The sequence below is a fragment of the Xylocopa sonorina genome, chromosome 10, assembly GCF_050948175.1.
Source record: "Xylocopa sonorina isolate GNS202 chromosome 10, iyXylSono1_principal, whole genome shotgun sequence".
Taxonomy (NCBI): domain Eukaryota; kingdom Metazoa; phylum Arthropoda; class Insecta; order Hymenoptera; family Apidae; genus Xylocopa; species Xylocopa sonorina.
The window spans coordinates 4,925,385-4,952,302 of NC_135202.1; the positions used below are offsets into that span (position 1 = coordinate 4,925,385).

At 43.1% G+C, this 26,918-nt stretch overlaps 1 protein-coding gene across 2 annotated transcripts; it reads left to right on the forward strand.

Moving 5' to 3' along the window:
• The first annotated feature begins 529 nt into the window (after nucleotides 1–529).
• Nucleotides 530–25,096, forward strand: LOC143427809 (sodium- and chloride-dependent glycine transporter 1). Of its 2 annotated transcripts, XM_076902270.1 has the most exons (10): nucleotides 530–651; nucleotides 1,803–1,971; nucleotides 3,624–3,902; nucleotides 5,678–5,885; nucleotides 6,633–6,826; nucleotides 9,521–9,701; nucleotides 12,194–12,431; nucleotides 13,486–13,824; nucleotides 19,976–20,128; nucleotides 24,730–25,096. In XM_076902270.1, the coding sequence occupies exons 1-10, from the start codon at nucleotides 622–624 to the stop codon at nucleotides 24,865–24,867; spliced, it is 1,929 nt and encodes a 642-aa protein (XP_076758385.1). In that variant the 5' UTR covers nucleotides 530–621; the 3' UTR covers nucleotides 24,868–25,096. The 2 variants fall into 2 exon arrangements, with proteins under 2 accessions (XP_076758385.1, XP_076758386.1); XM_076902271.1 differs by lacking the exon at nucleotides 1,803–1,971 and having other exon boundaries at nucleotides 540–651.
• The last annotated feature ends 1,822 nt before the right edge of the window (nucleotides 25,097–26,918 follow it).

Consider the following 26,918-nt stretch of genomic DNA (forward strand, 5'->3'; position numbering starts at 1 on the left):
GACAGGAATTATATGAAAGAATACATAGTCAAGAATAAACAAAGTTCTTCGATTATATTTCGCAGAAATTGTAACTTTGAATGTAGAAATTGGTTTATATGTTGTGGGAGTTGTAGTGTTATGATACGTGCCATTAATCATAGTGCGCACGATAACAGATGCTTCCGATTCTTTATCTGCGTTTTGCGATTATTTGGTTGTTAATTCAGATAAGTCTGACGCAGACATTTCCTACATATAGAAACTATATGAAATCAATCTTTATAAAATAATTTCGATAAATACACAGATCATATGTTGGATTTTAAATAAAAACTTTAAACATCAGGTCTGTGTAAATATTATATAATCGCAATTGTATTTGATTAAATCTCGGTTTCAATTTAATAAATGGCAATTGGCATCGTTCATAGCGAATATTTCATCCATGGTGCCACGAAATGGAACCGGGATCCGGCTCTCGATAATGGCACCCTGCCGATTATCTCGATATCTGACGTTATATAGTTGTCTAACCGGTGCGAGGCTGCTCAGACGATCGCGTGCGCGGTGTCGAAGACGAGGCGAGCCGTGATACTGTCTCGATTGCGAACATTTCACTGACTCTTTGACGACGCGGCCATGACGAAGTCCGAGGAGAAGACGCCGACGGTAAGCTCGTAGCCCATCGACGTTTCCGCCACCTGTGAGATAGAAGAAGCGGATAGAACTCTGTTTCTAACAAAAGTTGGACCAAACCACGCATGTGCTGTGAGATGGGACAGTGGGACGAGTGTACGCGCGTGTTTCTTTTTCCCAAGAATTTCATCGCTTCGTTTTGGTCGTGGGGATGGTTTCTCTGTGATAGACATCGATTGATCGTCGTCCGTTCTGTGGGCGATGGAATTATCGATCATAGGAAGTTGATACTTCCGTCGTGAAAGATTATTTGTGAAATATTTGAAACCACTAGCGTTGCTCGAGGTTTTTGTGTCTTTGACACGATTCGTATGTATCGAGTTCGGTTTCTAATTATCGTGTCAGTGTTTGATCTTGCGTCGCGCACGCACGTTTTCTCTCTGATGAAACTTTGTCTCACGGTTTTGACACTTGGAGACACGTACGCGATTCGTTTCCCGATAAACGAATTGCGACGCAGCCACGCACGTAGAGGAGGATGGCTCGCGTGGGTCTCGATGCGTCGATGAAATAATGGTTTCAACGTCGCGCGGAAAAGAACAGCGTCTCGTCTGATCTTATCTGCTCGTGGCTTACTGTGCGAGTAGATTAAATTCGCGACCGTGCCGTTAGGCATTGCAGATAAATTCCCTCGATTCTAACGTTGCCCTAATCTAATCGTTACATAAATACTTTGAACGGTCCTCTGGTAGCAATGCTCGCGTTCCCATTCTTCGCGTCAGGGTAGACGCGTTCGTATCTACGTTATTAAAATACAGAGGCGAAAGACACGAATAAAAATAGAAATAACTGCGCAAACACGATAAACGATCGATAAATAATCGACGCGTAAAAAGGAAAACACGGATGACCGTGCAACGAGTCTGTGCCCCGGATCATTTGGCACCCCCAGGAATTGTCCCGTTGCCAACGCGTCCCGTTGTCTCTCGCATTTACCTAGCCACGGTTCCACCGTTGAAACAGCCGTTACCCAGCCCCCGAGATTCTCGATTTCGGGGCTTCTTCCCTTTGTAGTCACCCGTCTTCCCTTTGTGCGGTCGCCCCTTCCGTCCCCGCCCCTCGCACCTTCGCTTCGTCGATAATTTATATGATGCAAATGTGACGTTAACCTGTGTTATTGGCAGGCTAAGAGGATTTCGCTGGGAGTCGGCGGTGCCCTGGTGGAGCTGGCGCAGGATCCAGAACGGGGTAGCTGGGCCAACCCCGTCGAGTTTGTTCTATCCTGCATCGGGTATGCCGTTGGCATTGGCAATGTTTGGCGTTTCCCGTACCTTGTATATCGTAATGGCGGCGGTACGTATGTGTTCGTTCCCTCTCTACGTGTAACCACCACCGTACTGGGACGCGCGTGTGCGTACGCGCGCGTACACCGTACGTGGACGACGAGGGTGAGAGGGTGCAGCACGAGAAAAACGTCTAGTCGGGCTGGCTAAACAGACGGTCACAGGCTAGCAAACGAACTACTGGATTACGCGGAATGATTTATTCTAGCGGTTGGTCGTTTTCGTTGGGAGGGGGTGGAAAAAAATGGTGGGTCAGGGATGGGAGGAAAAAGAGGCGAATGGGAAACGGGGTGGATGAGAAATAGAGAAAGGGTGGGCGAGCACGGGCGCAACACCGTGCACGCGCGTGGTCGACGTGACGAACCGGCTAATTCGAATAATTAAGCGTAGTTTGGCAGCTCGTGACTGAGCGCTCGGGAAATTTAATAAATCTTTCCTGGCTGCGTGTGCGGTTATGCCTGTTGATACGGTCGCCTCTCTTTCTCTCTTTCGACGGGTTTATTTGCGAAACGCTGAGAGAGGAATAGAGACGGCTGGGAAAAGGGAAAGGAGAGACAGAGCCAGTGTATCCCGAACACTTGGCTTTTAATTATTCTATTTTACCTCCACTCTCGTTGTTTTGTTCCTTTCTGTTTGCGCGACCCCGACTCTTGATTGTTTCCTCGGCTGGCGGGTTCTAATGAAAGACGGCCAAGTAGAAAAGAGTGGCCAGCCGTTTTTCAACCTTTCCATTGTAACGCGGTGTTTCATCGCGTTAATCGAACTCACAGAAATCCCTGATTAGTTTTAATTAATGTTCTTAATATTCGGTTGAGGTGCATAAAAAATAGATTTGTTGTTTTCATGATATGAACCAATAGAGCATCCAGGGGGTGTTTTATTAGCTATCATAATCTCAATCGATAACTTGTTAATATTTTTAAAGGATTGTATTGTTTTCTTTCGTTGATCATTGATGAAGTACTTCAATTTGAAGCACGAGTTAAAGAGGAGACAGTCCTTACACGTACGATAAGATTACATTCGTTGAGTTTCGATAAACTAAAGAGGAACACAATGTGTAATATTGCTTTTCCAGTCTTTGCACAGAGTTTGATTAAAATAATTAAAGATTAGATTTTTGTTTAACCAATTAATTACGAAACAGAAATGCTATGTCGTATATATTCCTACTAACGATTTTTAGAATTTCTATACTGGCTAGTATTTTTTATTTTTAATTAAGGGAGCAAATTATCTTATCCAATAAACTCGTTAAAACTATCCCGCTTCTTAAATTAAACATTTAGAGTATCCACCAAATTTCACTTAGGATTATTAATAAACGAATTTTAAAGTACAAACTTTAAAGCCCCGATAAAACTTGGTTAAGAGAAAAGTTGAAAATCTCTAAGAATCGCGGTGGGGATGAGAAACTTTTTGGAATATCTAATCTCTCACCACCAACACAGTCGCGTTTAATTAAACGCGACGTAATCGGTATAAACGTAACTCCTCGCGCGATACACGACTCGTATCGAGAACGTAACACGAAGATATGGATATCCGTTGAGTCGTTACGACCGCTTCCCTCGTAAACGAACAGCGAGCCCTCGTTCTCGAGATATTTAATTTTGTAACGCGCGCAACACGTAAAACCCACTTGTTGCCATTTTATTCCAGGCGCTTTCCTAATCCCATTTATTTTAATGCTGATAACGATGGGATTGCCTATATTCTTTCTGGAGCTCGCGATCGGACAGTACTCCGGGCTCGGCCCTAACAAGGCGTTCGCACGTATGGCGCCGGCACTGCAGGGCCTCGGTTATTGCACCCTCGTCGTCATCGCGCTGGTAATGGTCTACTACATGGTGATCGTTGCCTGGACGCTCTTCTACACGTTCGTCTCGTTCATGCCCAAGCTCAGTTGGGCCTACTGCGACAACGATTTCAATACGAACGGTAAGTACGCACGATGAAATAACAAACGGTTGGGTGGCGCGCGGCCGCCACCCCTTGTAAATTTTCGAATACCCGCTTCCGCCACGGCCGGCTGGCCCCGACTTGTTATTTAGCGTAACGTAGCGTAACCGCGCCGCCACCGGTATTTTATCGCCGCCATAAACCCCGAAGAGGTCGTACAGCCGTTTTAAACGATCGAATGACGAAAGGGCTCGTTTCTTCGGAATTCAATTTCTCCGCTCCGCGAAACGGAAACGCATAATGCGGGGAGAATATTCCTGCCCTCTCTCTGGAGTTATTTTTTTTTCCCCCCTTTTTCCTTTCTCCGCCCCGCGTTAAGGGTGCCGTACGTACGTACGTACGATCGATTTTTTAAATAATCGATACCTCCGCGCCGGTTGATCGAGTTCCCCTTTCTGCGGATTTTATTGCGAATCGATTCCGCGGACGTGAATCGAATGGACTTTTTAAGGGATGGTAATTTTTATAGGAACCTCGTTTCGAAAAGGGGATTAATGTAAGCTTCTTTATTTCGCTTCTTTCTTTATGGTTTTTGTGCTTTGTATTGATGGTTAGGATGTAATTAAAATACGAATTTTAGAATTTAGTCGAAGATTAGATATTCTATATTATAGTACTTTTTTCGTTAGTATTGGCTCCTTGTCATTCCTTGTCGTTGATAAAGGGTGTCTTATGATCGTTCTTAAGCGATCATCTTGTGCTCGTCTAAAGCATGCTCCTCAACGAGCGATTATTACACAAAGACGATGTTAGAGGGCACAAAGTATCTGGTGTACACGATAAACGCGTGCTTTGCAATATTAGAACGCGATCGTTGACTCTTCTTAGGTTTGACAAACAAGCTGGCTTCTTCACCTGCTTATTGCCATGTTTTAGGTCGCGTGTATTATACTACGTGCATATAAAGGGAGGAGAAAATGTTAATCATGACATAACATTACGTTTAATTAGTATATTTATATATATGCTACCACCAATTTGAGATCGTAGATGACGCAGTGGTAACAATCTCTCGAGTAAATCTCAAAAAAGATGACAGTGATCTATTGATCAAGAAAAATGTAGCACGACTATAGTTTTAAAAGCTCTGCAAGAGTTTCCGGTTAAAGGTTTCCGCCAGACTAAAGTGACGGCTGACTGACTGCATACAGAAGGCAACAAACGCTTGAAGACAGTTGCACAATAGGAACGTCGAGCTTAAAACGATTTTTCAAAGGGTTGCTCTTCTTCGCACCAACGTATCGATCTTCCTTCGTGTGAAAAAAATCTCTAATCGTAGACTAGAATAACGATTTTCATTTTTCCTGTTGAAAAATTCGTTGGGCAACAAACGACGTCCAATGTCCAAGGAAATGTTTTAGTTTTTAACAGGTATCGTAACGTCGTCGTGTAACAAATTATACAGCGTGATATAAGAGAACAGAGGGAATCCCTTGCAGAGCGGAGTATCGCTCTAAAATAAACGGGCGGAGAACAACAAAGCGCCTAGTGTAATTAGTGACGGTCTCTCGGCGATCGTAACAAAGTGCCTACACCGGACGTACAATACGCGCATTAAACAGATATATAGACGCGTGTATGCGCGCTCGCGGTATCAACTCCACGGCGCGTCGTATCCTGTAAACGACAGCTATTTCGTTTCAATCAGCGATAACCTTCGGACGGCTTTGATATCGCCCCCTAATTATCGCGTAACTAGGGCGACGATATTGGATGCGCCCGACAAAGCTGTAACGCCGACACGCACCCCGCAGATTGCTACAGTGGGCTGCAAGAGATGGGGTGTCAAACGGACGATCCGAGGACGATATTTTACAACAGGACCTGCATGCTGGCCAAGGAGTTCTGTGCGAGTTTCGGTTACCAGGATGGGAACGTCACGCACTGCTTCGACGACGACGGGAGGGCGCTAGCCCTTCGACAACTGTACACGCGGGTCCTCTCGTCCGAGGAATATTTCAAGTACGCTGCCGTATATCACGATCTTTGCTATTTCAGTTGACGAGTATTGGGTGTACGGGGTACAAGTAAGAAGTACTTTATATTTATGATTTAAAGTACGTTAACAGATTAAATAATTGGTTTTTAACGTGTTGTTTGCTAGCTATGGGATAACTCGTAGTTTGCATTCTTGCCTAGAACGTTAACTACTATATGAGTATACGAATTAGTGAACTGATATAAATAGAAAAGAATATAGTAAAAATAGAGGTGAGGAGGGGAAAGTTCAATGGCCTCGCGTAAGGCGGTCTTGTGGCTACTCAAAGTCATAGATGTCGGGTCAAAGCGATCGTTGTGTTGAACGCGAAGACCAATATTGGTTAAGAACCCTGGAACATTTTTACAGAGTAACGTCAAAGATCGATGAAAATTATTTAGAGCTCCTCCTTTTGCTGCGACGTTCAATCGCGAAAGAGGGTAAAATAGAAAACTAAATTCAAACTGTTTGCAGTGGAAGGTTAATACACGACGTTCCACACGATATTTGCGGATTTTTAGAGTCACGTATATATCCTTGAAAGGGTTATTCCACAAATTTGATATATAGAATTACCAAGGAAACACGATTCGTCGGTTCAATTCCTATTCGAAACGATTTTTTCCCCCATCGAGGAAGGTCGATTTTCGTTCGTCGCCCGTAAGCAAGAAAATCGCGTAGAAAGGCAAAACGTGTAATCGTAATCGGATATTATCGTTGATCAAATCCAGCGAGTACGTGCTGGGTCTGCGCGGAGCTACGTGGGAACATTTCGGTGGCATAAGATGGGAATTGTTAGGGTGTCTCACCCTGGCCTGGATAATCTGCTTCCTCTGCCTGATGCGTGGCGTCCAGTCCATCGGGAAGGTCGTCTACTTCACCGCTCTTTTCCCTTACGTCATGCTTACGGCACTGCTGATACGAGGTAAGAGAGATAAGAGAAACGCTTTCCGTGTAATAAAAAGCTCTCCCGCCGATGCGATCGAGAGGCTGTTTATACAACTATGTCACGTGAGGCATGGAAAACGGGCCGTCTATAATCGAACCGCGTGTATCTTTAGCTTCACTTTAGCGAAATTGATTTTTATTAAAAGACATGGAATTTCTATCATTGTTTTGCAATTTTTCTCTAAATACGAGGGAAAATAAGGGTTCATCCTCAATTTCGAAGAGCATTTTCATCCCCTAAATATGAATTGATGTGTATTTTGTTCATAGAAATGGAAGAGTTAATATCAACAACGGTGGTGTGATATTACTTGATTATTTAATTGATTATTTAAATCGCTATTTAATTAACTCTGAATTAATGTGGTTCTTTTTTATTGGATCATGCGATTTCTATCGGAGGATTATTATATATTCCAATGGATAATATTAATCAAATCAACCGTAAAATGTGTGCGTATATTATAATGCACAGTTGTTAATTACATTTTGTGTAATTTACGTGTTTAATCATATTTAGAGAACGATGTGCCATTCGTTTAACAAAAATATTCAAGATTTTTACGAGAAATTGTGATTTCATTGATTTTATGCTTTTTAAATAAAATTTGTTTTACAATTTTATCGAAGAATTCGTGAAGGTAATCATCAAACGTGTTCATTAAGGACGCAATAAATATTTGCCGACTAATCGGGAGAGAATATTACAGTCAATAATTTAGCAACGGGTTGAAGAGTATATTGATTGTTAATATTCAGAGACGATGAAACGGCGTGATGACTCGCACAAATTCTTCGCATGCATGAAAATTCAGAATTCCATATGATAATTGTTCATTTATAAATATTAAAACGGGACGACGACCGACGAAATATCTTTACGCCACATTAAACATTCAGCGTGAATTTCCTATACGGGGAAACGAGAGATTCGACTTTTTGTCGTATTCTTTTTACGTCGACTGAATTTATAGCAATTTATATTTAGCACTCGCCTTCAGTGGTTTCCACGTTGCTCTGATCTTTTATTTAAATTAAATTCTATTACCGTTTCCACTAAAAAATCAACAGTGGCAAATGAAAATGTCCCCCTCTGCAGTTTCATGATATTACAAATTTTTATTACGCAAGAACCTATTTATTTTTGGTCTCGCAATGCAGATTTTCCAATTGTACAACAAACGGTGGAGTCTAAAGCGTCGCGCGGAATTCAGAGACGAGCGATCGAAATTGTCGCGTCGAATTGCGAATTCACGAGTAATAAATTCCCGACGAATGTTATCGTTGGCGGAACTGAATTCGTCGTTAAACGTTACCTATCATTATGTATGTCGAACTGTAATTAATTCGGCTCTGAAGTTTGCAGCCTCGCCGCACGTTGGTGCCGCGCACGAACGAAAATCACCAGGTGCTGCCCAGCAGTGGATCATTTTTCGCGTATTTATGGTAGCCTGTACCGTATAACTTGTCAAGAAAAAGCGAATTCAACCGTATAATTCTATCGGAGGTACGCGTAACTTAACCACACGTTGGCCTGCGTCGATGTTACGAGTAACGAGCGGTCTTGTTTACTAGCTGGTATCGTACAGAGTTCTCTCGTCTGTTAATAATCAATCATTCCTTCGTTCTTCCCTATTTTTGCGAGATATTTCAATTTTATATCGTGATTCTTTTAATGATCATCGGAGAATAATTTCCATTACTTTGATGTACGCGTCTACGCGCAACTACATACAAACGTTGCACTTTTGTTCATTTATCCGTATCAATAATTGAAACTGAATAATCCGAACGAATAAATTTCGAAGGGGAATTGTTAAATTAATGATACAATATTTTGCGTGAAAAATCTTCTTAAATGAATATTTTTGCGTAGACGCGATATTTTTTATATTTAGATTTATTAATGAAAATATCACTTGCAACATTAAAATTACTGCACGTAAATTCGTTTAAGTAATATTACGGATTACATTTTCCGCTGATGGAATGAAGGATATTGAGCGGTGGTTCTCTCTCCAAGCATCGAGATTATTGAACTCGCGATTTTGTGATTTCCCAGCATGCTTGGAGAATATACCTCATCGCAAGTCGCTCAATGAACCGAACTATTTTAGAATCGAGATTATCCAAGTATATCGTCGCACTCTTCGTAAAAAAGCCCCCTGAAATCGTAGCCTTGAAGCGTGGAAATCGTTTTCGGATCGAATATTTTGTTGAAACGGAATTCAAGCTTGTTCAAGCATCAAAATCGTGGCTATTTATGCGAGCCACGGACTGATTTCAAAGGGGTCGATATTTCATTCGTCAGAAGCTGTGTTAATATTGCGTGGAATTTATTTATTTAAATTATTTATTTCCATTTTTACACCAAACATTTATTGATTTTGTTATCATCTTTTTTATGTGCAAAATAGAAAATATTTGCATCGTTTTTTCTAAAATTCGCACCAGTAAAATTTGTTTAATACGACTGTTAAAGTAATACTGTAAGATTTTATACATTTCTTGTTGCATTAGTTAAATGGCGCGTCTGACCATAGACGGTCTGATTTCCCATTCACTTTGCATTCATTCACGAAATACTTGGAGAAATTCGTAATTTTTCATCCAATCATAGTGCCAAGTAATAATTTAACAGCAACGAAATTACCATAAAACGCTAATATAGGTGTCACATTGGACGGTGCTAGTGACGGCTCCCTTTGGTTCATTACTCCAAAATGGTTGACACTGCAATCAACTGGGGTCTGGGCAGACGCTGCATCTCAAGTCTTCTATTCTCTTGGCATCGGTTGTGGATCTTTAATCACTCTTTCGAGTTACAGCAACTTCAACAATAACTGTCACAGGTAACCGCAACAGCTATTATTTGCATCTATGTAATAAAAATTCCATAGCTACATTAGCTACAGACACGCGTACAAGCGCTAGTAGTTTTTATCGCTAGAGAAGCTGAAATCGTACACAAAAAGAAAGAAAAAAGGAAAAGCAAGAAACGCGCTATAGTATTGACAAATCTGTTGCGCGCATCTCCTCGCGTTCGAAACGAAAATGCGTTCAAAGGACCGAACCGCGCGGTGGTTGCGCGAACGGATTAACCGCAGCAAGTTTCTAATAATGTAATACACCGCTTAACGCTTAAACTAGAGCTTCCGGGTGTACCGAGGTATTTTCGACGGCGAATCGGTACGGCCGTTGCCCAGCCGCGGATACACAGACCCTCAAAGCGTCTGTTAGGTATTTCATTTCGCGCGATCCCGCTCGTAAGGCGAACCGTCCGAGCCACAGGCGCTCCTGGAGCGGCCCGTTCGCCCACCCCCGCCCGCAGTTTCCTGCGTTCACGTGCTCGAAATATTGCTCGAAGTTGTAATTAGCATGATTATCCGACGGTGAAGTTCTCCACCGATGCCGGATACAATTCGTTCCACGTTGCATCCCGTGTATAAATTATATCAGCGGTGTGCAGGTCGAATGAGCAAGCGGCACCCGACCGTGCATAATTCGCCCCGCCCGCGCCAGACAACTTTTACCGCCGACTATTAATTGTTCTTCCTCCCGTTCTGTCATCCGGACCCGCGTCTCGTCCTTATCGCGTCACACGTTTCATGAGAAACGAGAAACCTTAAGGTCGTTGCCCATTTAACAGCGCGGCACCCGAATGAATGACATCGAACTGACACCGCTTAATGTACAGTATATTAGTATACAGAGTCCTTTGCTGAAGCTGTTGGATTATTTCGATATGTAAACGTGGAAACGAAAATGAACCTTGCGCGAGGAAATAGAAGAAGGAAGAGGAAAGAGAAATCGTCGCGTCATCATTTTTCTTAAGCGAGAGTGCCAAGTGTCGAAGCGTACAGACAGTCCACTTTAGTCTTGGAATAAGGAATAATTTGTGTCTAAGAATTCGAAGGAACTTTCATTTTACGCACTCATTTCATTTGTGAAAAATTTTATAGGCTGATTCCAGAAAATAAAGTAAGCAGATGTCGATGATAGCAAAATTTTAGTTTGAACATCGTTTTCGAGAAGAATTGCCGAGGATTCGTGAAGTACGCTTTTGACTGCTAGTAGTTCAAGTCAAGATATGGCGCGACAGTAACGCACTTGTTGAGCACGCCCACGCACTGAATTTTCGAAGCTCTTTTCTCGAAAAGGAAGTCTCGAGGATAACTTCAGCTGTTAGACTCGCCCCGCGACATTTCATTCACGGCTGAGTAGTCCGCGCAAGGAGTGGAAGTCAATAATAAAGGCAACAACGGCGGAGCTTACCTTTATGTCGCGTTGCTCGCGGAATCGAATCGTCGTTGTGTTCGCGACGAACGTAAAACACGACGCCAGTCATCTTCGGTTACTCTGACGCGTTTGATACGAGCTTTTACTGCTGTCGGTCGTTTGCGAAATATTTATACGCAATCCAGACGCCACGGGTGAACGACTCGCGGATACGTATTGCGACTGATCTCGGTCTCGTAACGACTGTCATGGAAAACGCAACGACCCGTCGAATGTGGTATAAGTCAATTTAGAAAGCGTAATGCGGAGGGTTTTCGATGCTGGGTAAAAGTGTGTCGATAGGTTGTCTAATGGAATTTATTAGAGCAACTGTTTGGTGAAGGGAAGATCGTTTACATTAATTATGATAATTTTTCTTATATTCGAAGAGGAGAGATTCACCAGATTCGCGTGGACTATCGTAATAATCGAAGGGCTTAGTAGATGAAAGTGTCACGCAACGGTGTTTTGAAAAGCAAGTTGGTATCGTAATGACGGAAGTTGGTGCGCGGGGTGCTCGTTCGGAAAGCACCTCATTTAACTTTGTTCTATCGCTGTATGAAGAAATACCGAGCTGAAAGGGGTGCGTTGCATACAGGGGTATGTTAAATATAGATAGATTAACTTTACACTTCATGTACTCGGAACTTTATGTTTCGTAACAAAACACCTTCATCCCCCAAGTCCTCCAATTATCTGAAGAAGAAAAGTTTGATCGATGTATTTCACTATTAGCACCTACTAAATTTCATCCTCTTTGAATTAATGCTTTACGCCATAATTTATTAGTACTTAACTCTCTAATCGGTACTTATTCGTATCGTCATGTTCAGGGACGCGATCTTCGTGACTTTCACGAATCTGGCCACATCGATTTTCGCTGGTTTCACGATCTTCTCGATCATGAGGTTCCTCAATTATCTGAAGAAGAAAAGTTTCAGCTTTGACCGATGTATTTCACTATTAGCACCTACTAAATTTCGTCCTCTTTGAATTAATGCTTTACGCCATAATTTATCAGTACTTAACTCTCTAATCGGTACTTAATTCGTATCGTCATGTTCAGGGACGCGATCTTCGTGACTTTCACGAATCTGGCCACATCGATTTTCGCTGGTTTCACGATCTTCTCGATCATGGGGTTCCTCGCGAGGCAGATAGGGGTGCCGATCGACGAGGTGATCTCAAGCGGCGCTGGGCTGGCTTTCATCGCGTACCCGGAAGCGGTGGCGCGGATGCCGCTGCCAAACGTCTGGGCGGTGCTGTTCTTCGCGATGCTGTTCATCCTCGGGCTCGGCAGTCAAGTGAGTGCATTTAAACGCGACGGTGAAGAAGGTAACGATCGATCGAACGGGCGTACGGAGCCTTGCGCGATTTGAAAGTTCGTTAAAAAAAATGAAGCGCGTTTTAAAGTCGAAAGGGAGTACCGTCAGGAGAGACGTGGTTGCGCTGGTGAAGAAGAGAAACGGGAAAGGTCGGGACGGTGCGAGAAAGGGTGAGAGCGTTGGCGAAGAAGGGCTGGCTGAAAGGGAAGGGAGAGGAAAGGGTCGCGCGGGCTAGAGAAGCGTGAAGACTTTTGAAAGTGAAAAGCATCGTGTTTCCATGTTGTTTAAAGTTTCAAGTAGCAGCGGCGGGTTGTTCCGTGGCACGTTGTTGGGCCGCGCGCGTGCGAGGCGGGGAACGGAAAAAATTTTTCGTCCTACCGAGCCGGCTAAGAAGGCGCTATTCAAGTGCCTCGCGGGAGAACCGGAACGCGCGCCGGTCGCTGTGTTCGTCAAAAGAGCTGCGGGCGAAAATGTGCTCGCAAGTAGCCGGACGATCGTGCCGCGTTACTTTTGCATCGCCTTCGCCCCGTCCCGCCGCCCCCGGGGCTCGTATATCATGGAAAGAGTTATGGTTTGCCGTCCCGGTGAAATCCACACCTTTCTTCCCGTCCCTCGTCTTGCCGCCCTTTTTCCTTCGAATGAGAGAGCGTGGAAAGGTAAACGAGCGAGGCAGAAAGAAGGCTGCCGCTGCGGGACAGGGACAGAGCCGGGAAAGGGAGCGAAAGAGCCTTTGTTTTCTACAAGCCGCCTCTTCGTCCCCGTCCCCTCGGTTTCTGTCCACCCTGCACCAGCCAGCACGCTGAAGGGTAATTAAGACGGACGGCGTCAAAAAAAAGGGAGGAGAAGAAAAAGGGAAGTAGTGGGAAGGGGAAAGAGACAGAGAGAGAGAGGGAAGAAAAAGTGGGTGAAAGAGGGCGAAAGGAGAATAGGTGGAGGATGTAAAAACGGAGAATGGGTAACGAGAAATCCCCGACTGGCGAGCATCGAATCCCGTAGTAACACAGTCGGTCGTTGCTTTTTACGATACACACAGTTCGCAGGCGTGCAGGCGATAAACACCGCCATATTGGACCTGCGACCAGATTTACGGAAACACGAGAGCTACGTGGTGCTGGGGATATGCGTCACTTGCTGGCTCCTCGCTATACCGATGGTGTTCGACGGCGGTATTTACCTGTTCACGCTGATGGACTGGAACACCGCTTCTTGGGCGGTGCTATTGATCGGAATCGCGGAGGTCGGCGTTGTAGGCTGGTGTTACGGGTGCAACAAATTCCTGCGCAACATTGCCGAGATGCAAATGCGGTTCAGCGTTTTGCAACGGGGCTATTGGTGGCTCAGCTGGGTCGTGCTCGCGCCTATCACTTGTCTGGTAAGTGCATCGCAATCGGGGCCCACCGTATATACCCCTCTTTTCCAACCCGTGTCTCGGCCACATTACCCTTGTTTCCGTGCTGTTGGGATCTTTGGAATACGATTGGCGAACTATGCCGAAGTTATTCGCCGGTAATTAACCCGACAGATATCGAACTTGTTTCACGAACCCTCGGATGCCAACGGGGAGGGCACTTTGCGTTCGTGTAAATGAAAGTTGATGGCGTGAAATGTCGGGAACGTACCCGCTCGAGTCACTCCGAAGAGTTCGATACCGACGCGCACTGATTTCTCCCCTGAAATTTGAATGCGCCGTATCGATTTCTCGAAAGTATGAAATAGTAATTCGCCTCGAAGGCGACGGGCATTGGGTTCCGTTCGCGAGAGAAGTTTTCTCTTTTTTTTTTTCGTCGCATCCATTTTACGCGAAATATGGATTCACCTGAATTAAATCTAATTTGAAATTTATTTAGAAAATAATTGAAAGGAAATTTCATAGTCGAAAGATCAAATTTTATTTTTCAAATCTGTCGTTAAGAAGCGCAAATGTTCGTGGTATAAAATTCGCATATATTCTTGGAAAATAAATTGAAAGATATCGTAATAAAGCGAAGAGCAGAGTACACTGAAAATTTGCTCTCCAATTAAGAGAAATGCGTCACGGGCCGTTGGAAAGCACGAACAGTTAAAAGCTGCGTTAACGAAAGTACGCGTGCTAGTCATTTGGCTAAAAAAAAATTTCACGTGCAATCGGCTATATCAAACTTGTAACTTCTTCCTACAAAAATGCAATAGCGACCTCTAGTAAAGTTCATTAAATGGAGTTCGGTTAAGTACTCTTCAATTTAATTGACTTTCAAATCGATTCCCCCCTCTTCTCAATCGAAAAGCAACACGCCTGAAAAGTGAAGAGATTTTACCATTTTTATTTATTCCCTCAAGCACGGTAAACTTTTCTCTATCGCGTCACGATTCTGAATACGCTTCTCTATTCTGCGTACTTGTGAATTAATTGTCTCGTTCTCTACACGCATGCAATATTTATATTTTTGAAGTTGACAACACGTTGCATCCTACATTATTAATTCATACGCTACAGGTTCTCACAGGGAAAAAAGAAACAAAATTACATCAAACATTCGTACACATTTCATTCTCGCATCAAATTCCACCAAGAAAATTCCATACTGTACACATTCGGAAATACACGAGCGATTCCCCCGCTTCATCGCGCATCAACCGTCCCACCCACCCCTCTGCGTTCAAATGACCATAGTCGCCCGTAGAAGTTACTGGGGCACCACAGCAATCGTACGAATCATCCAGGCGATTAAACAAATCCGGCACGCTGACACGGCGGCCGAGTACGTTTGCTCGTTCCGTCCCATCCACTTTTTCCAGCCGCCTGCCCCACGGTTAAGACGTTAATCCGTACTCCTTTGGTGTTTTCGCGCGACGGTATTATCACGGTTTTGCTCCCGGTTCCGCGAGCATTTAGCGCGTCGCTTGTTCCCCATTATTGATTTCCCGTTTTGTTTTAGACTCTTCTTCCAGTTCCGGCTCGTATACTTTCCGCCCTTTTTCCACCTTTTTCTACACCCCCGTCTCTCTCTCTCTCTCACTACCGTCGCGTCTCCTCCAACGAACGACCTGCGACCTGGTAGCGCGTGCACGGGGACGTTGAAAAAAAATGTCACGGCTAAAATAATTATGCCCCCCTCGCGACCACTTCATCGTTAACAAACGAAAATCCACAGGAGTATCCGGATTACCGGGAGACACGACGGGGAACCGAATAATGATCGTTCTCTCGAGCCACCTTCGCGGATTTACATCATTACCGGGGACGACGACGCGATGGCGAGGTTCGAGTTAAAGGTTCCTCGAATTTGAGAGATTCACCGACGCTCGTCGCGCTCGATCTTGAAGCTCGGGTCAAGGGCCGCGTGCGGCGAGCCTGGGTCACCCTGATCGATCGACTGTTTTATTAAACGCGACAGTTTCGTCGTCGCTCGCCTCGAGATGACACGCGTCTTCGTTCGCCCGTTCGTACCTGTCCTTCATCGTTTTCTGAATAAATTATCATTCTTTTGGGACTGCCGCTCGGCTAATCTTGTTTCATTTCCGGTAAAAGGATTGATTTCTGGCTGGTTAATCATGGAGTTATCTGATCGTTCGAACAGCACGTATTATGTTTAATTCGATTAATCGAGGTTCTACTGTAATTAATTAATTAAATTTTCTAATAGAGTATATTTCATATCTTTGAGTTTGAGTGGATCGTTGAGATGGGAAGTTGTTGCGAATAGGATTTTTTGAGCAATATTCTGAAAAATGATGGTCAAAGGGTGTTTCGTTTAAAAATAACAGTTTTCCATGTAAATTTTGTCACAATACGTTTTGCGTGTAAATTGGAAGTGTTAATCATTGTTCTACGGTTTTCTGTGGACTTTTGTCCGGCCCATTAATGTTGTATCAACAACAATTGTCGCACTATCCACGCTGTAGCTTGGACTGTTCCTCGCGAACAATATCCTTCGAGTATAATTAATACTTGGCACTGGTCTCATAACGTTACAATAATTTGCAAGTGAAAATTATTATTGATTCGGAACGTTTTGTTCGCGATTGCAACATAATCTCGTTAGAATAGCGTTAAAATCGGCGCCGCGTTTAATCGTCTCCGTAACGAAGGTAGGCCAAATATTTACCACGGCAGCTTACTGTAAACAGCCGTGTTGCATTTCGTTGGCGCGCAGGATACCATAAAGAACGTGGAATATTTGTTTCCGTGTTCTCCACATCTTGGCAACGTAACCCGGTTATATTCAAGCAGTAACGTTAAAACCAGAGGCAGAAACTTTTCTTTATCTTCCTGCCCGCGTGAAATTCGTTTTGTCCGCGATACCTTTTTTCAACGGGAAGAAGAAACGCGCATACGTTCATCGTTTTTCCGCGCACCACCCGTGAAATACAACAGGTAATCCTAATTTCTGCCGGAAGATATGCAATTACAGATTATTCTTACCAAGTATAAAACGGCGATAATTCCCAGAGACGGTAAACACCGCCGTTTCTTTGCACTACATCGTAGCGTTAAACGTGAAATTGTGTCACGTACGGATACATTTTTATGCGAGAGTACACGCATGGAATAATGCCAACTCAAAGCAGAGATCGTTCTAACGACGAAGGCTACTCGTTCTCCACTCCACGGTCCTCCATGTTTTTCTACGCCGCGCTTCGTCTAAACTTTATTATTCGACACACTTCTTTTGCCCTCGGTATTTGAAAAAGAGGTTGTCCTTGCAAATGTCGCACGGTTTCACGGCTAGGATAAAAAACATTTTGATTTCAAACGGACGCGTCGACGTGTGCTATTTTATCAGAAATAGAAGGCGAAAACAGAGGTGATTTTCTAACCCTCGAAGGACTCTTGTTCGTAGAAACATCCTCTCGTGTGCTCTAAAATAATAGAAATATTTTAGACACACAAAGTTACTCTCACTCGTAACGATTTAAGTCTTAGGGTTGTCAAATTTTTATCGAAATAATTCGCTGTACTAAACCTCGATCCATTCGTGCGATGCAAGCATCGAAATAGAAAGTGTTAGCTCGCAGAATTTCGAAACGAGAGCTTACTATTTCCGTTAGTCCGTTGCCATCCGCGTTACTTCCGCGAGGAGCCTGGAAGAGGCTGAAGAAAGGGTAGTTTGAAAGCAAACATTTTCCGCGATAACGTCACCCGGATACCTCGCGCCATTATACACGTTGGCGCGCGTGTACGCGCGGGTATATATCCGAGGGCAGTTTTTTTCCACCCTCAGCGGCAGTCCTTTTTCTACTCGCCCTCCTCACCAGCCACGTTTCTCGAACCCGTGTCACGTTCCATTTTAGCGATCGCGAATAGCGACGTACTAAATGATCACACCGCGTCGATCGGGTCTTTTCTACTCTTTCATCGATTATCGGCCCCGTCCGCGGGCCGATTCCGGAACAACCGATCGAATCGATAAGTTAACTTCTGTCCCGCGCACGGCTGAACATGTTTCGGCTGGATTGGCCCCGTAATTTATATCGGTGGCCAGAGAAAGGCCAGGAATGAAATTCCTTGCCATTGGAAGGGTTGGCCCTGATTTCCGCCGGATTAATTGATCGTACGACGATAATGTAATTTATCTTGTTTGCTGCGCGATGTCAGCGGACTATTAAAAGTATCAGTGGTGGATCGAGGTACGATTTATGAAGGTTTCGATTTTTTAACAGGTTCAGATTGGACGCAACGTAAGATTTGGGAGAAACTTAACACCTTTCCTGAAAATATTAGCAGCAGAGGATGCTTCTTGGGGTGCACAGAGGAAAAATGTTGGATACAATATTTCAATAGTATTGTAGAAATTTTGTGGGTTCACTTTGTTCTAAGTAATGTCAGTACATTGTTGCACGAATATCGATTATTCGAGAGTATTCGCAATTATAAACGTTTGCATCTCGTTTAATTCAAGCACTCGTTCTTTTATTTCTCACCCTCCACAGTACTTTATCTCAAGTATCTACTCTTTTCTCTACGTGCTAAGAAAATTCAGATACTCCCAATGGCATTTAACGTAATAGCGCTTGCTTGCTTCTCTTTGCTACCGGAAATCGAATTGGTCGTTAAAGAAAAGGAACTTCTCTTTCGTAAGTCGCCGTTTCCTTATCACTGGAAAAGTAACAAAAGCGATAACACCAGGCTTTGTTTCACAACTAATCGTCCGTATTATCCATTGACCTATCGCCGTTTTCCGATAAGTCCACTCTCGCGTTCACCTGAATTTCATAAATAACAACAGGACCTCGAGACAGAATTCGATGGCGACAAATAGAACAATTCGATTCGATAAATTGTCGCATTGTTGCCGAAACGTTTTAATAATTGTCAAAATTTGAGCGCGAAGTTTGGACAACGTGTTGGTCTTAGTGCAATTTGTGTATTTTATCAATATTTAATAACGGTAATTGTCGTGTATTGGGACGAATCGATTTTTAAAATGGAAGATGGGGTTAAATTTTTAATTAAACTTCTGTTCAAATCGTCCATTTATAAATTAGGATAGTCACGGAAGTTATGTGGAACATTTTATGTGTGGTCATATGTAATATACGGTTATAGAGGGTTGCAGTATATCGAAACGTATAATGAAATTTTGAAATTGTTAAAGTTTCGCCGGACCAGTCTCGTCCCCTTCTTTTTCTTCAATTCAGGATCATTTTAGTTCAGTTTCTACGATATCACTTCTTTTCTATTTTCTTTCCCCTATCTTCTTCAGCCAGGCTTTCCTCCTTTTCATCAAAATTACATTTGTCACTGAACTTTAACGTATCCCTTCACGTATCATTTTTACACTTTCGCGAGTGACGCAGTTCCTTCTGATAAATAAGTCATGGATAATCTACACGGAGTAAAAGAAAAATGTTACAAATATTATATTAAATATTTGCAAGTGACGAGGAATATTATTGCAATTTTTAAAACGTTTAACTCCTAATATTTCGATAATAATTTTCCATCCGCCAAGTGGGAAATTGAAAACGTGGCAGATAAAGATTATTCGTCAATAGGATTTTGCGACATTTGCGCACATTAACTCGATATATAACGAACAATATCAATTAAACTTATAACAAGTTAATACCTACCCTTCGCTAATCGACTGCTTTAATTCCATCCATCAATATCGACTAAAAAGTAGTAGATACGATCGAATAATTCCACGCTGATTAAACCTCGATATCCCTCTCGTCGCAAAAAAAAAGTCGTATAATCGAAATCTCTGAAAATGGTAGTAAAATACGTAACTTGTCGGTGTACATAAAATACCTGAGGGATGCCTCGATTGACCCCAGGGTAATATCTATTGGAATCAGATTTCAATATGGCGGGGTCAATTTTCATTTAACCTGAATGTCCACGAGCCCGAGTTATGACACTCCAGGGGGACCTGGAGCCAGGGAGGGAGAAGTCGTTACCGATTAAAAATATCAAATTCTTAATTGGCCGTTGTACCGTCTAGTTCGCCGGCTCCCTCAGCAGTTTACATAAGAAATAACAGCTCTTTTTACCGTCCTCGTCCAGCCCTTATACACGCCTCACTGGTTTTCATTCGCAGGTGGTGTTCGTGTATCAAATATGTACGTACGAGATGCCTCGTTATGGCGAGTACATATTCCCCTTCTGGGCGAACGCGATCGGAATACTGATCGGCCTGTCGACCCTCGCCCCGATGCCGTTCTTTTTCGTCCATCGTCTCTGGAAGGGCCCGGTAAGTTCGTCGCAACGATATTATTAATAATAAGACGTAACACAAGTCTTTTGATTGACTTTAATTATTTATTCGACTGTATCGCCGATGTTTAAATTATACGTATTTATTTAGCGATAGAGATAAACGAAAAGCACTATGGTTGAAAAGCAGTGTACACCGTGATTTGTACCGCGTTTCAGTTCTCGAATAATTAATACAAATGGCTACTACTGTAATCTCGTAAACTGTGCCTGTATGAATATCGTTATGATCGCGATTACGCTAGTAATGAGCACTAGAATTATTTATCAATCGTCACGAAAGGTACACGTTGGTTAAAGGTGCCTATTTCGAACTATTTTCCATCGTTTCGTGCCTCAACGTTATATACAATATATAATTTGGGGGGTGTCCAGCAATCTTAGGGGTTAATTCCAAAATTAAAAAGTAACACGAAAATAGGGAAAGATAAAATTGCGTTTAAAGTTTCATTGTCGAAGCAGAAAACAGTGAAAATTCATCGAGTTTACGTGTACCAACAGTAATCGCTGGTATAGAGTGGTACCGGATGTCCACGCGCAACCATGTCGAATTTTCGTCACGCGTTGCACTCGCAATAGACTCTCAATAACACGCGCAATTTACAGCTTCTTCTCAGTTATTTTCTACACAATTTTTTAATTCCTGATTCTCTTCGTATTTTAATCCACGAAACCACCCCTTATATTTTCTATCAACGGTTGCTGAGCACCCAGTATATTAATGAACGTCTGAGAGCGCGTATATGGACACACGTATGACTTTGATATATATTAATAGACAGGCGAATTCGCGTATATACGCCCTTCACAGTCAAAGGGATAAGCGCATTAATTCGCCGGCCGTTTACCGGCAATTGCACGGTATCAAATCGCGGAGTTTATAACGGAGGCGGACTGGCTACAAGCTAAATCGAGATATCAGCCGATATAACGCTCGACAAACTGGATATTGTTATGCAAACTGCCCGCCGTTTTTACGATACGCCACGGGGGTTGAAGCACCCGCGGCTGTTTAGAGTTCGCGGTGATTCCGACTGTAACAGCCTGTTTTAAGGCCCGTCCCAGACTGGCCCAATCACGCCCGAAACTTTTCGCGAACACTCGAACGCACCGCGCCTAGGCGGCTTCATCGGAGCTTTCAGCTTTACTGTCAGCTCGTTCCGCAAGCGAAATTATATTTTTACGTCCGCTTTATGACGTATCCGGATTTTTGGAAGCACTTCGCAATTTCATTTCGTTCGCACGGTATTATGCGCTTTCCTTTCCTCTCTTCTAGTAATTCCGTTTAAACGGTTTATTTTTCTTGCCGAGTATCGCGAGTCTCGTGTATCGTGTAATAAAAATTACGGAAACCATTGAATTCCGAGTTTAGCAGAGTTGAATGGATTATGTGCAATATGTATTAAGAGACTTTGGAGGTTTTATTTTGACACAGGTTTCACTCGCTGGTAGCGACTATAGCAATCTAAGTTGATGGCAGAAAGTACTTAGTATTTGTACGGTTGAAGGTGAGTAACTTGAGGTACAAAGGTTAGCAGACAGCCAGAGGATGAGTAAGTGCTAAGTACAGAGGATTAGAAGAATTGAAATTTAAGAACTGTGATTAAGATATTTATTTCGTGGGAAGACGAGTCTCGAGAAATTTATATCACGTTGTCAGTAACAACCAGACATAGATGTTGAAAGAAGCACGCGATCGTAGAACCCTCAGAGGGTGCCGTGCAAAAGCAGGGTTGAACGTTGATTAAGAATAATTAATCCAGCGGATTTATGTCGTCCAACCGCGAGAGCGCAGTTTCATTGAGATTTAAAATGCTGTAAGCCTCTTTACTATTTTCAGTAAACGCATTTCGCGGTTACGTTTGTATAAAATCATGGCGGGGTAAAGTTTGACTAGTTCCGGCGTAAATTTGCTTAGAGTTTAAACCAGTGCCCGCTGTATCCGTTTCCAGTATTTTTTTTTCCAATTTACCGCGGTATCAAGTTTGCTCACCGTCCAGGGTGGCGTAGTGGTTTAATGTTTTACTAGATGAAGGGAGAGAGGTCCTGGTGGATGAACGTGTGCTTTAAATTGAGGTTGATACGGGGTAAGCAGAGTCCTGGTGCGCTCCCGTGGAAAAGGGAAAAAGCGACGGCAAAGTGTTCCTCTTGAATTGTGTACACGCGAATTTGCATATTCCTTAGTCGCGGGTCTCTTAACGAGTTATTACGCTCTCGTTGTGCTCCTTTCGCGTGTTTAACATTCTTTTAACGGCCACGACGAAGGAAACACGCGCCGCGCCGCGCAGGAAATAATGTTTTACCAATTGGCGGTGGACTTTTGAAAAACAGTGGACGCGGTGTAAAACTAGCCTATTTCTATGCAGATTCGAAGCAAATTTTATGGGGAGACTAGTATATTTTCGACAGCCTCCCTGTCTACGCTTTTTCGTTTTGTGAGAATTTTACAGCGCGTCAACAATAAAGTTTGATCTATATTCAGATTGCGCCGATATAGTCGAATTTCAAAATAGACATTGGCTTTCGCTCAAAATATTATATTTACCTGTAGATTTTATAGTAAAACCTTGTATAGCTATGGTATCGTAAATAAATGCGTTCCATTTTGCGAACAGTTTTTTTTTACGAAAATAAATACAAAAGATTATACGTATATATTATAATTTGACAATTACACTACTTAATCCCAGCATTTATTATGTACATCGCCGTTGTTCACGAGAGGATCCATTTTGAGACATTAAAACCTCATTATTGGGTCGATGAGCTTACATTTCACCGAAGCGATTAAGCTGTGAAGTTAATTAGATTTCAATCAAGTGCAACTAATTGACAGGGTAGACACAATATAGTAATTAGTGGTGACGGATAACCTAATCTTAAAAATACGTGCCGCTGATGTTATCAAGGGTTCATTTTTATTCACGGAAATCGCAACGTGAAATTGTGGAAGTGAAACGAGGATATTTTCCACGATTCTTGTTCTAGAGGGGACCAACCTTTTTACCGCCAGTGAAACAAACCGGAATAGTCGAGGAAGAAAATCGATATGGTATACTAGATCGTGTCAGAAGTTAACAGCGATTCTGACTGAAAGATTTTTACGATACTTGTTTGATACGCATAAAAAGATTTGTCCGTATTTCTGTTTTATTCACGCGTTTGTCGGATATTCTATATTTGAATCGCGTCGATCGGTAGCGTCATTTAAATCCCCGCTGCGTTTTCGAACAAACGATTAACAGACACGAACAAAAACCCTGCTGTTTTAACTGGTATTGAAAAATTGTATTCCACAGTGTGTCAATTTCACATACTAATGCAGTTCGAAAATGGCAGTTCTCTAATGGAGGACTTGTACACCGTTGGAAAATTGGAACTTTTTTAACTGACAGACTTGATCACGGACCGATCACTGTCTAAACCCTGGCGCAGTAGGTGCGCACCGTTTCAAACTTGCCTGCCTTTACCGTAAAATCTTGCCAACTCCGAAACGTCTTAATACAAGTTTTTCCACGGTACGTAGGTAATCGTACTTTGAAACGAAAAGTTCCGCACCGTGCTCCATCGTACGGATCGAACCTATTTCAACCGTACTTCCGCCCTCTTCTTGACCGGTTCCGCTTTGTGTTGCCCGATAAATTTACTATTACTCTTATCTCCTTCCCTCCTGTTCTCGGCCCCACGAACAGTTCGGAACTACTTGTGCGGTTCGAAGAGATATGAGTCTGCGGGCGAAGAGAAAATCTCCGCGAGGAAAGGGGCGCGAGCCAGCCGAACTCTTCGTGATACACTGATCCGCTTGGATAAATGTTGTTCGCGTATCGTTCGTCCGAATTTCGTCAACGTGTTCAACGTTTACAAGGTTGGTCCCTTTAAATCGTGTACACGTTGCGGGTCAATCGTTTTCAACGTCGCTTGTGTCGATCTTATTAAAACGTATTCGAATATTTGTTTAATTGTATATACAATGTTATGGATGTGCGAATAAAATTTCTTGAGAAATGTGTTTTTGAGGAAACTATGGTAACGTTATAGTATTTTATATTTCTCGAAGGTGTCAAGAGAGTGCACGAGGGTGGCATTAAAAAACTTAGAAGTGGAGTAAGGAAGTATTGTGTATTTAAATAAGGGGTTGGTTTTTGAAAGAGGACACAGATGATATGGTTTCGTTTGGAGAAATAAGAGTGAACTAGCTTCTTTAATAGAAAAGTAAACATAGAGAAACGTCTTAAAAATTCGAATTATTTCAAATTATTGACAATCACGATATGATTAAAGCTTCGCGTAACGGTAAAAATGTGCGCATCGTGTGCATTATATCCCAGCTGCAATTTGAGTGCTCGCCAAATTATCCCGGCAGCGGTATACCTTCGAGACACACTCGGGCAATCCGACGAATCGTATTAAAAACCGTACGCGGGGCATTCTGGACGGGATCCACCGGATCCCACATCCGGCCCAACATGGCGTGCAGTTGAAACGGCGGGCTCGCGGAGTGTTGACTCAAATTGTTTGCACGGATCCCAGCGGCGGTGATTGTTCAAAGAATTTTACTTCCGTTTTAATTGTCCGCAGAGGGACTGGAGTTTGTTTCGGCCGAAGAAGTCGTGGGGACCTGCCGTGGAGAAGAATGCGAGTAATGACACCTCGTCTACGGCGTCCATCAAGATCCCACACCCGCTCGAGGACAAATCGCAAGAGGGTCGCATTTAGCGAATACGATGAAATCGCCTTTCTGCCATTTCTCTTCTCTTCTCTCTTTTTTTTTTTTTTTTTATTTATACGATTCTAGTCACGTCCATTCGGATGTTAACCGGAGATTGGGGCTTTCGTGGCCTGACTTCGCATAGTAATCGCTGGACCGTGGTTGTTCGTACACGTTTATACTTTTCTAAGCACAATCGAGGGTAATGAAATCTGAACAGGATTTCGATTCGCTGCTGGAACATGGTAACTTCGATATTTTGTATATTTTTGTATCCCCACGCGCATCTCCAGTGGCCGTGAATGCACGAACATCCGCAGTCAGGTTATCGTTGCTGAGACTCTTCCTGGAGGTTTACGAGCTGTATTTTTCTAGGAACGATTACTCCAACGTTTTGCAAATATTTCTAGTTCCAACGGAGCGTTGTTAATTGTTAGATGTTACGATCTGACGAGGCTGGGTACAATGTTTGTGATACGCGAGGATAATTCTTTTAAAAAAGCACACGGTTTATATTTAAAAATCTTCACTATGGTAACTGCGTGTATTTTAATCAACTAGCCTAAGTTATTAATTCTTTCACTGCATAGAAGACCATTCCATTTTTTAGTTCGAGGAAAACTGTAACGGAAGGGTTAAACCTCTTTGAACTACGGTCACCGGAAGCATACTTGCATTTCAATTAACATCAGTCAAACTAATTTAATTTACTTTGTTTACACATCACAATTTCGAATGTGTTCGTTAACATCTTCCTAGCGAAAAACTACGATAGCATTTAATTAATAGCTCGTTCAGATTTCCCTGGTCGTCAGTGACGAGTGCATCTATCCATCAAGAGCTCGGAAATGGTCGATACACTTGCACACAAATGCCTGATTGTTTCCTGACAAATCCTCTGTTAGCATTCGGTACTCCCTCGTTTCCGCTGGCTCGAACGGACTCGCGCAACAATTAAGAGTTTCCACGCGGTGAAAATCAGAGCGGAAGTTTCGAAGAAACCGGCAGGCTCGCCGGCCGGGGAACGAAGAGCTACGATGGCGGTGCGTTAATGGTCCTGGGTCGTTTCATATTTTCCGATACCCGCCGCGAAAGCTGCGAATACCCTTTCCGTTGGAACTTTTAAATTAATGCCGGTGAGGAACAGCGGGAACGCGGATCTCGTATTATCGTTGTTTTACGTGCTGTTCGCAACGCTACGACTTGCGCGCGCCTGGCGAACGGGGTAACACGTCACGGTGTAAAAGATGTTAATTAATTCGCGATTTTCGACCGACTTTGAACCCTCCTTCGCGTTCTGAACGAGCGAAAAACTCGCTGCGTCGGACGTTCGAACGCTGTTGAACGATTCCGCACGTGTCGGGTCGTTTAATCCTTTTTCTGGCATACGTGCAATTGTTTCGCGGATGGGACGAGTAATGTAATTAAGAGCAATCCGATTGTCCCACCTTTAGACTGAAACGAAATATTTGAAATACAGTATTTGAATTTATGACGCCACGTCTTTGGGTGTATTTCAGTTTCCGGTGGATTTGGTTGATTCGACTTCATTCTTGCAGCAGAATATTAGCATTTCGATCAAAGTTCCAGATATCAAGGGATTACCAGAAGAATCTAATCTATTTGGCAAGGAACAACCCCGTTCGCCTCATATCGTCCAGAATTCACCCTGATCGATACAGGCACAGCAAACCTTGTCTATTGCATTCCGCCGATATATCCACGCCATACATGATTACACGCGACGACCAACTAGAATGAAGCCAGAACAGAACCATCGATATCAGTCCCATCCTTACTTCTATCTCATAATCAGTAAGTCCACTTAATTCCCTCGTTAAATACACAAGTCCTTATAATACCTGTATTTTCAGTCTCATCCAACGGAACCATGAATCGCCTACTGTAAGTACATAACATAATACGTAGCACATGAGGGGACCAACGAAACCATATTAATTCCGATTTCATTTAAACAACGAAACAACAGGGATGGATGACGCCATATGTAGTTCACCAATAATCCTCTGAAAACGCGAGTTGAACGTAACCAACCACC

What these genes read in the sequence shown, in the direction of transcription:
- LOC143427809 (XM_076902270.1), top strand. Translation starts at nt 622, where the DNA reads ATGACGAAGTCCGAGGAGAAGACGCCGACG. An exon ending in TGTATATCGTAATGGCGGCG is followed by an intron (nt 1,972 to 3,623) that starts GTACGTATGTGT and finishes ATTTTATTCCAG; the next exon opens with GCGCTTTCCTAATCCCATTT. An exon ending in CAACGATTTCAATACGAACG is followed by an intron (nt 3,903 to 5,677) that starts GTAAGTACGCAC and finishes CGCACCCCGCAG; the next exon opens with ATTGCTACAGTGGGCTGCAA.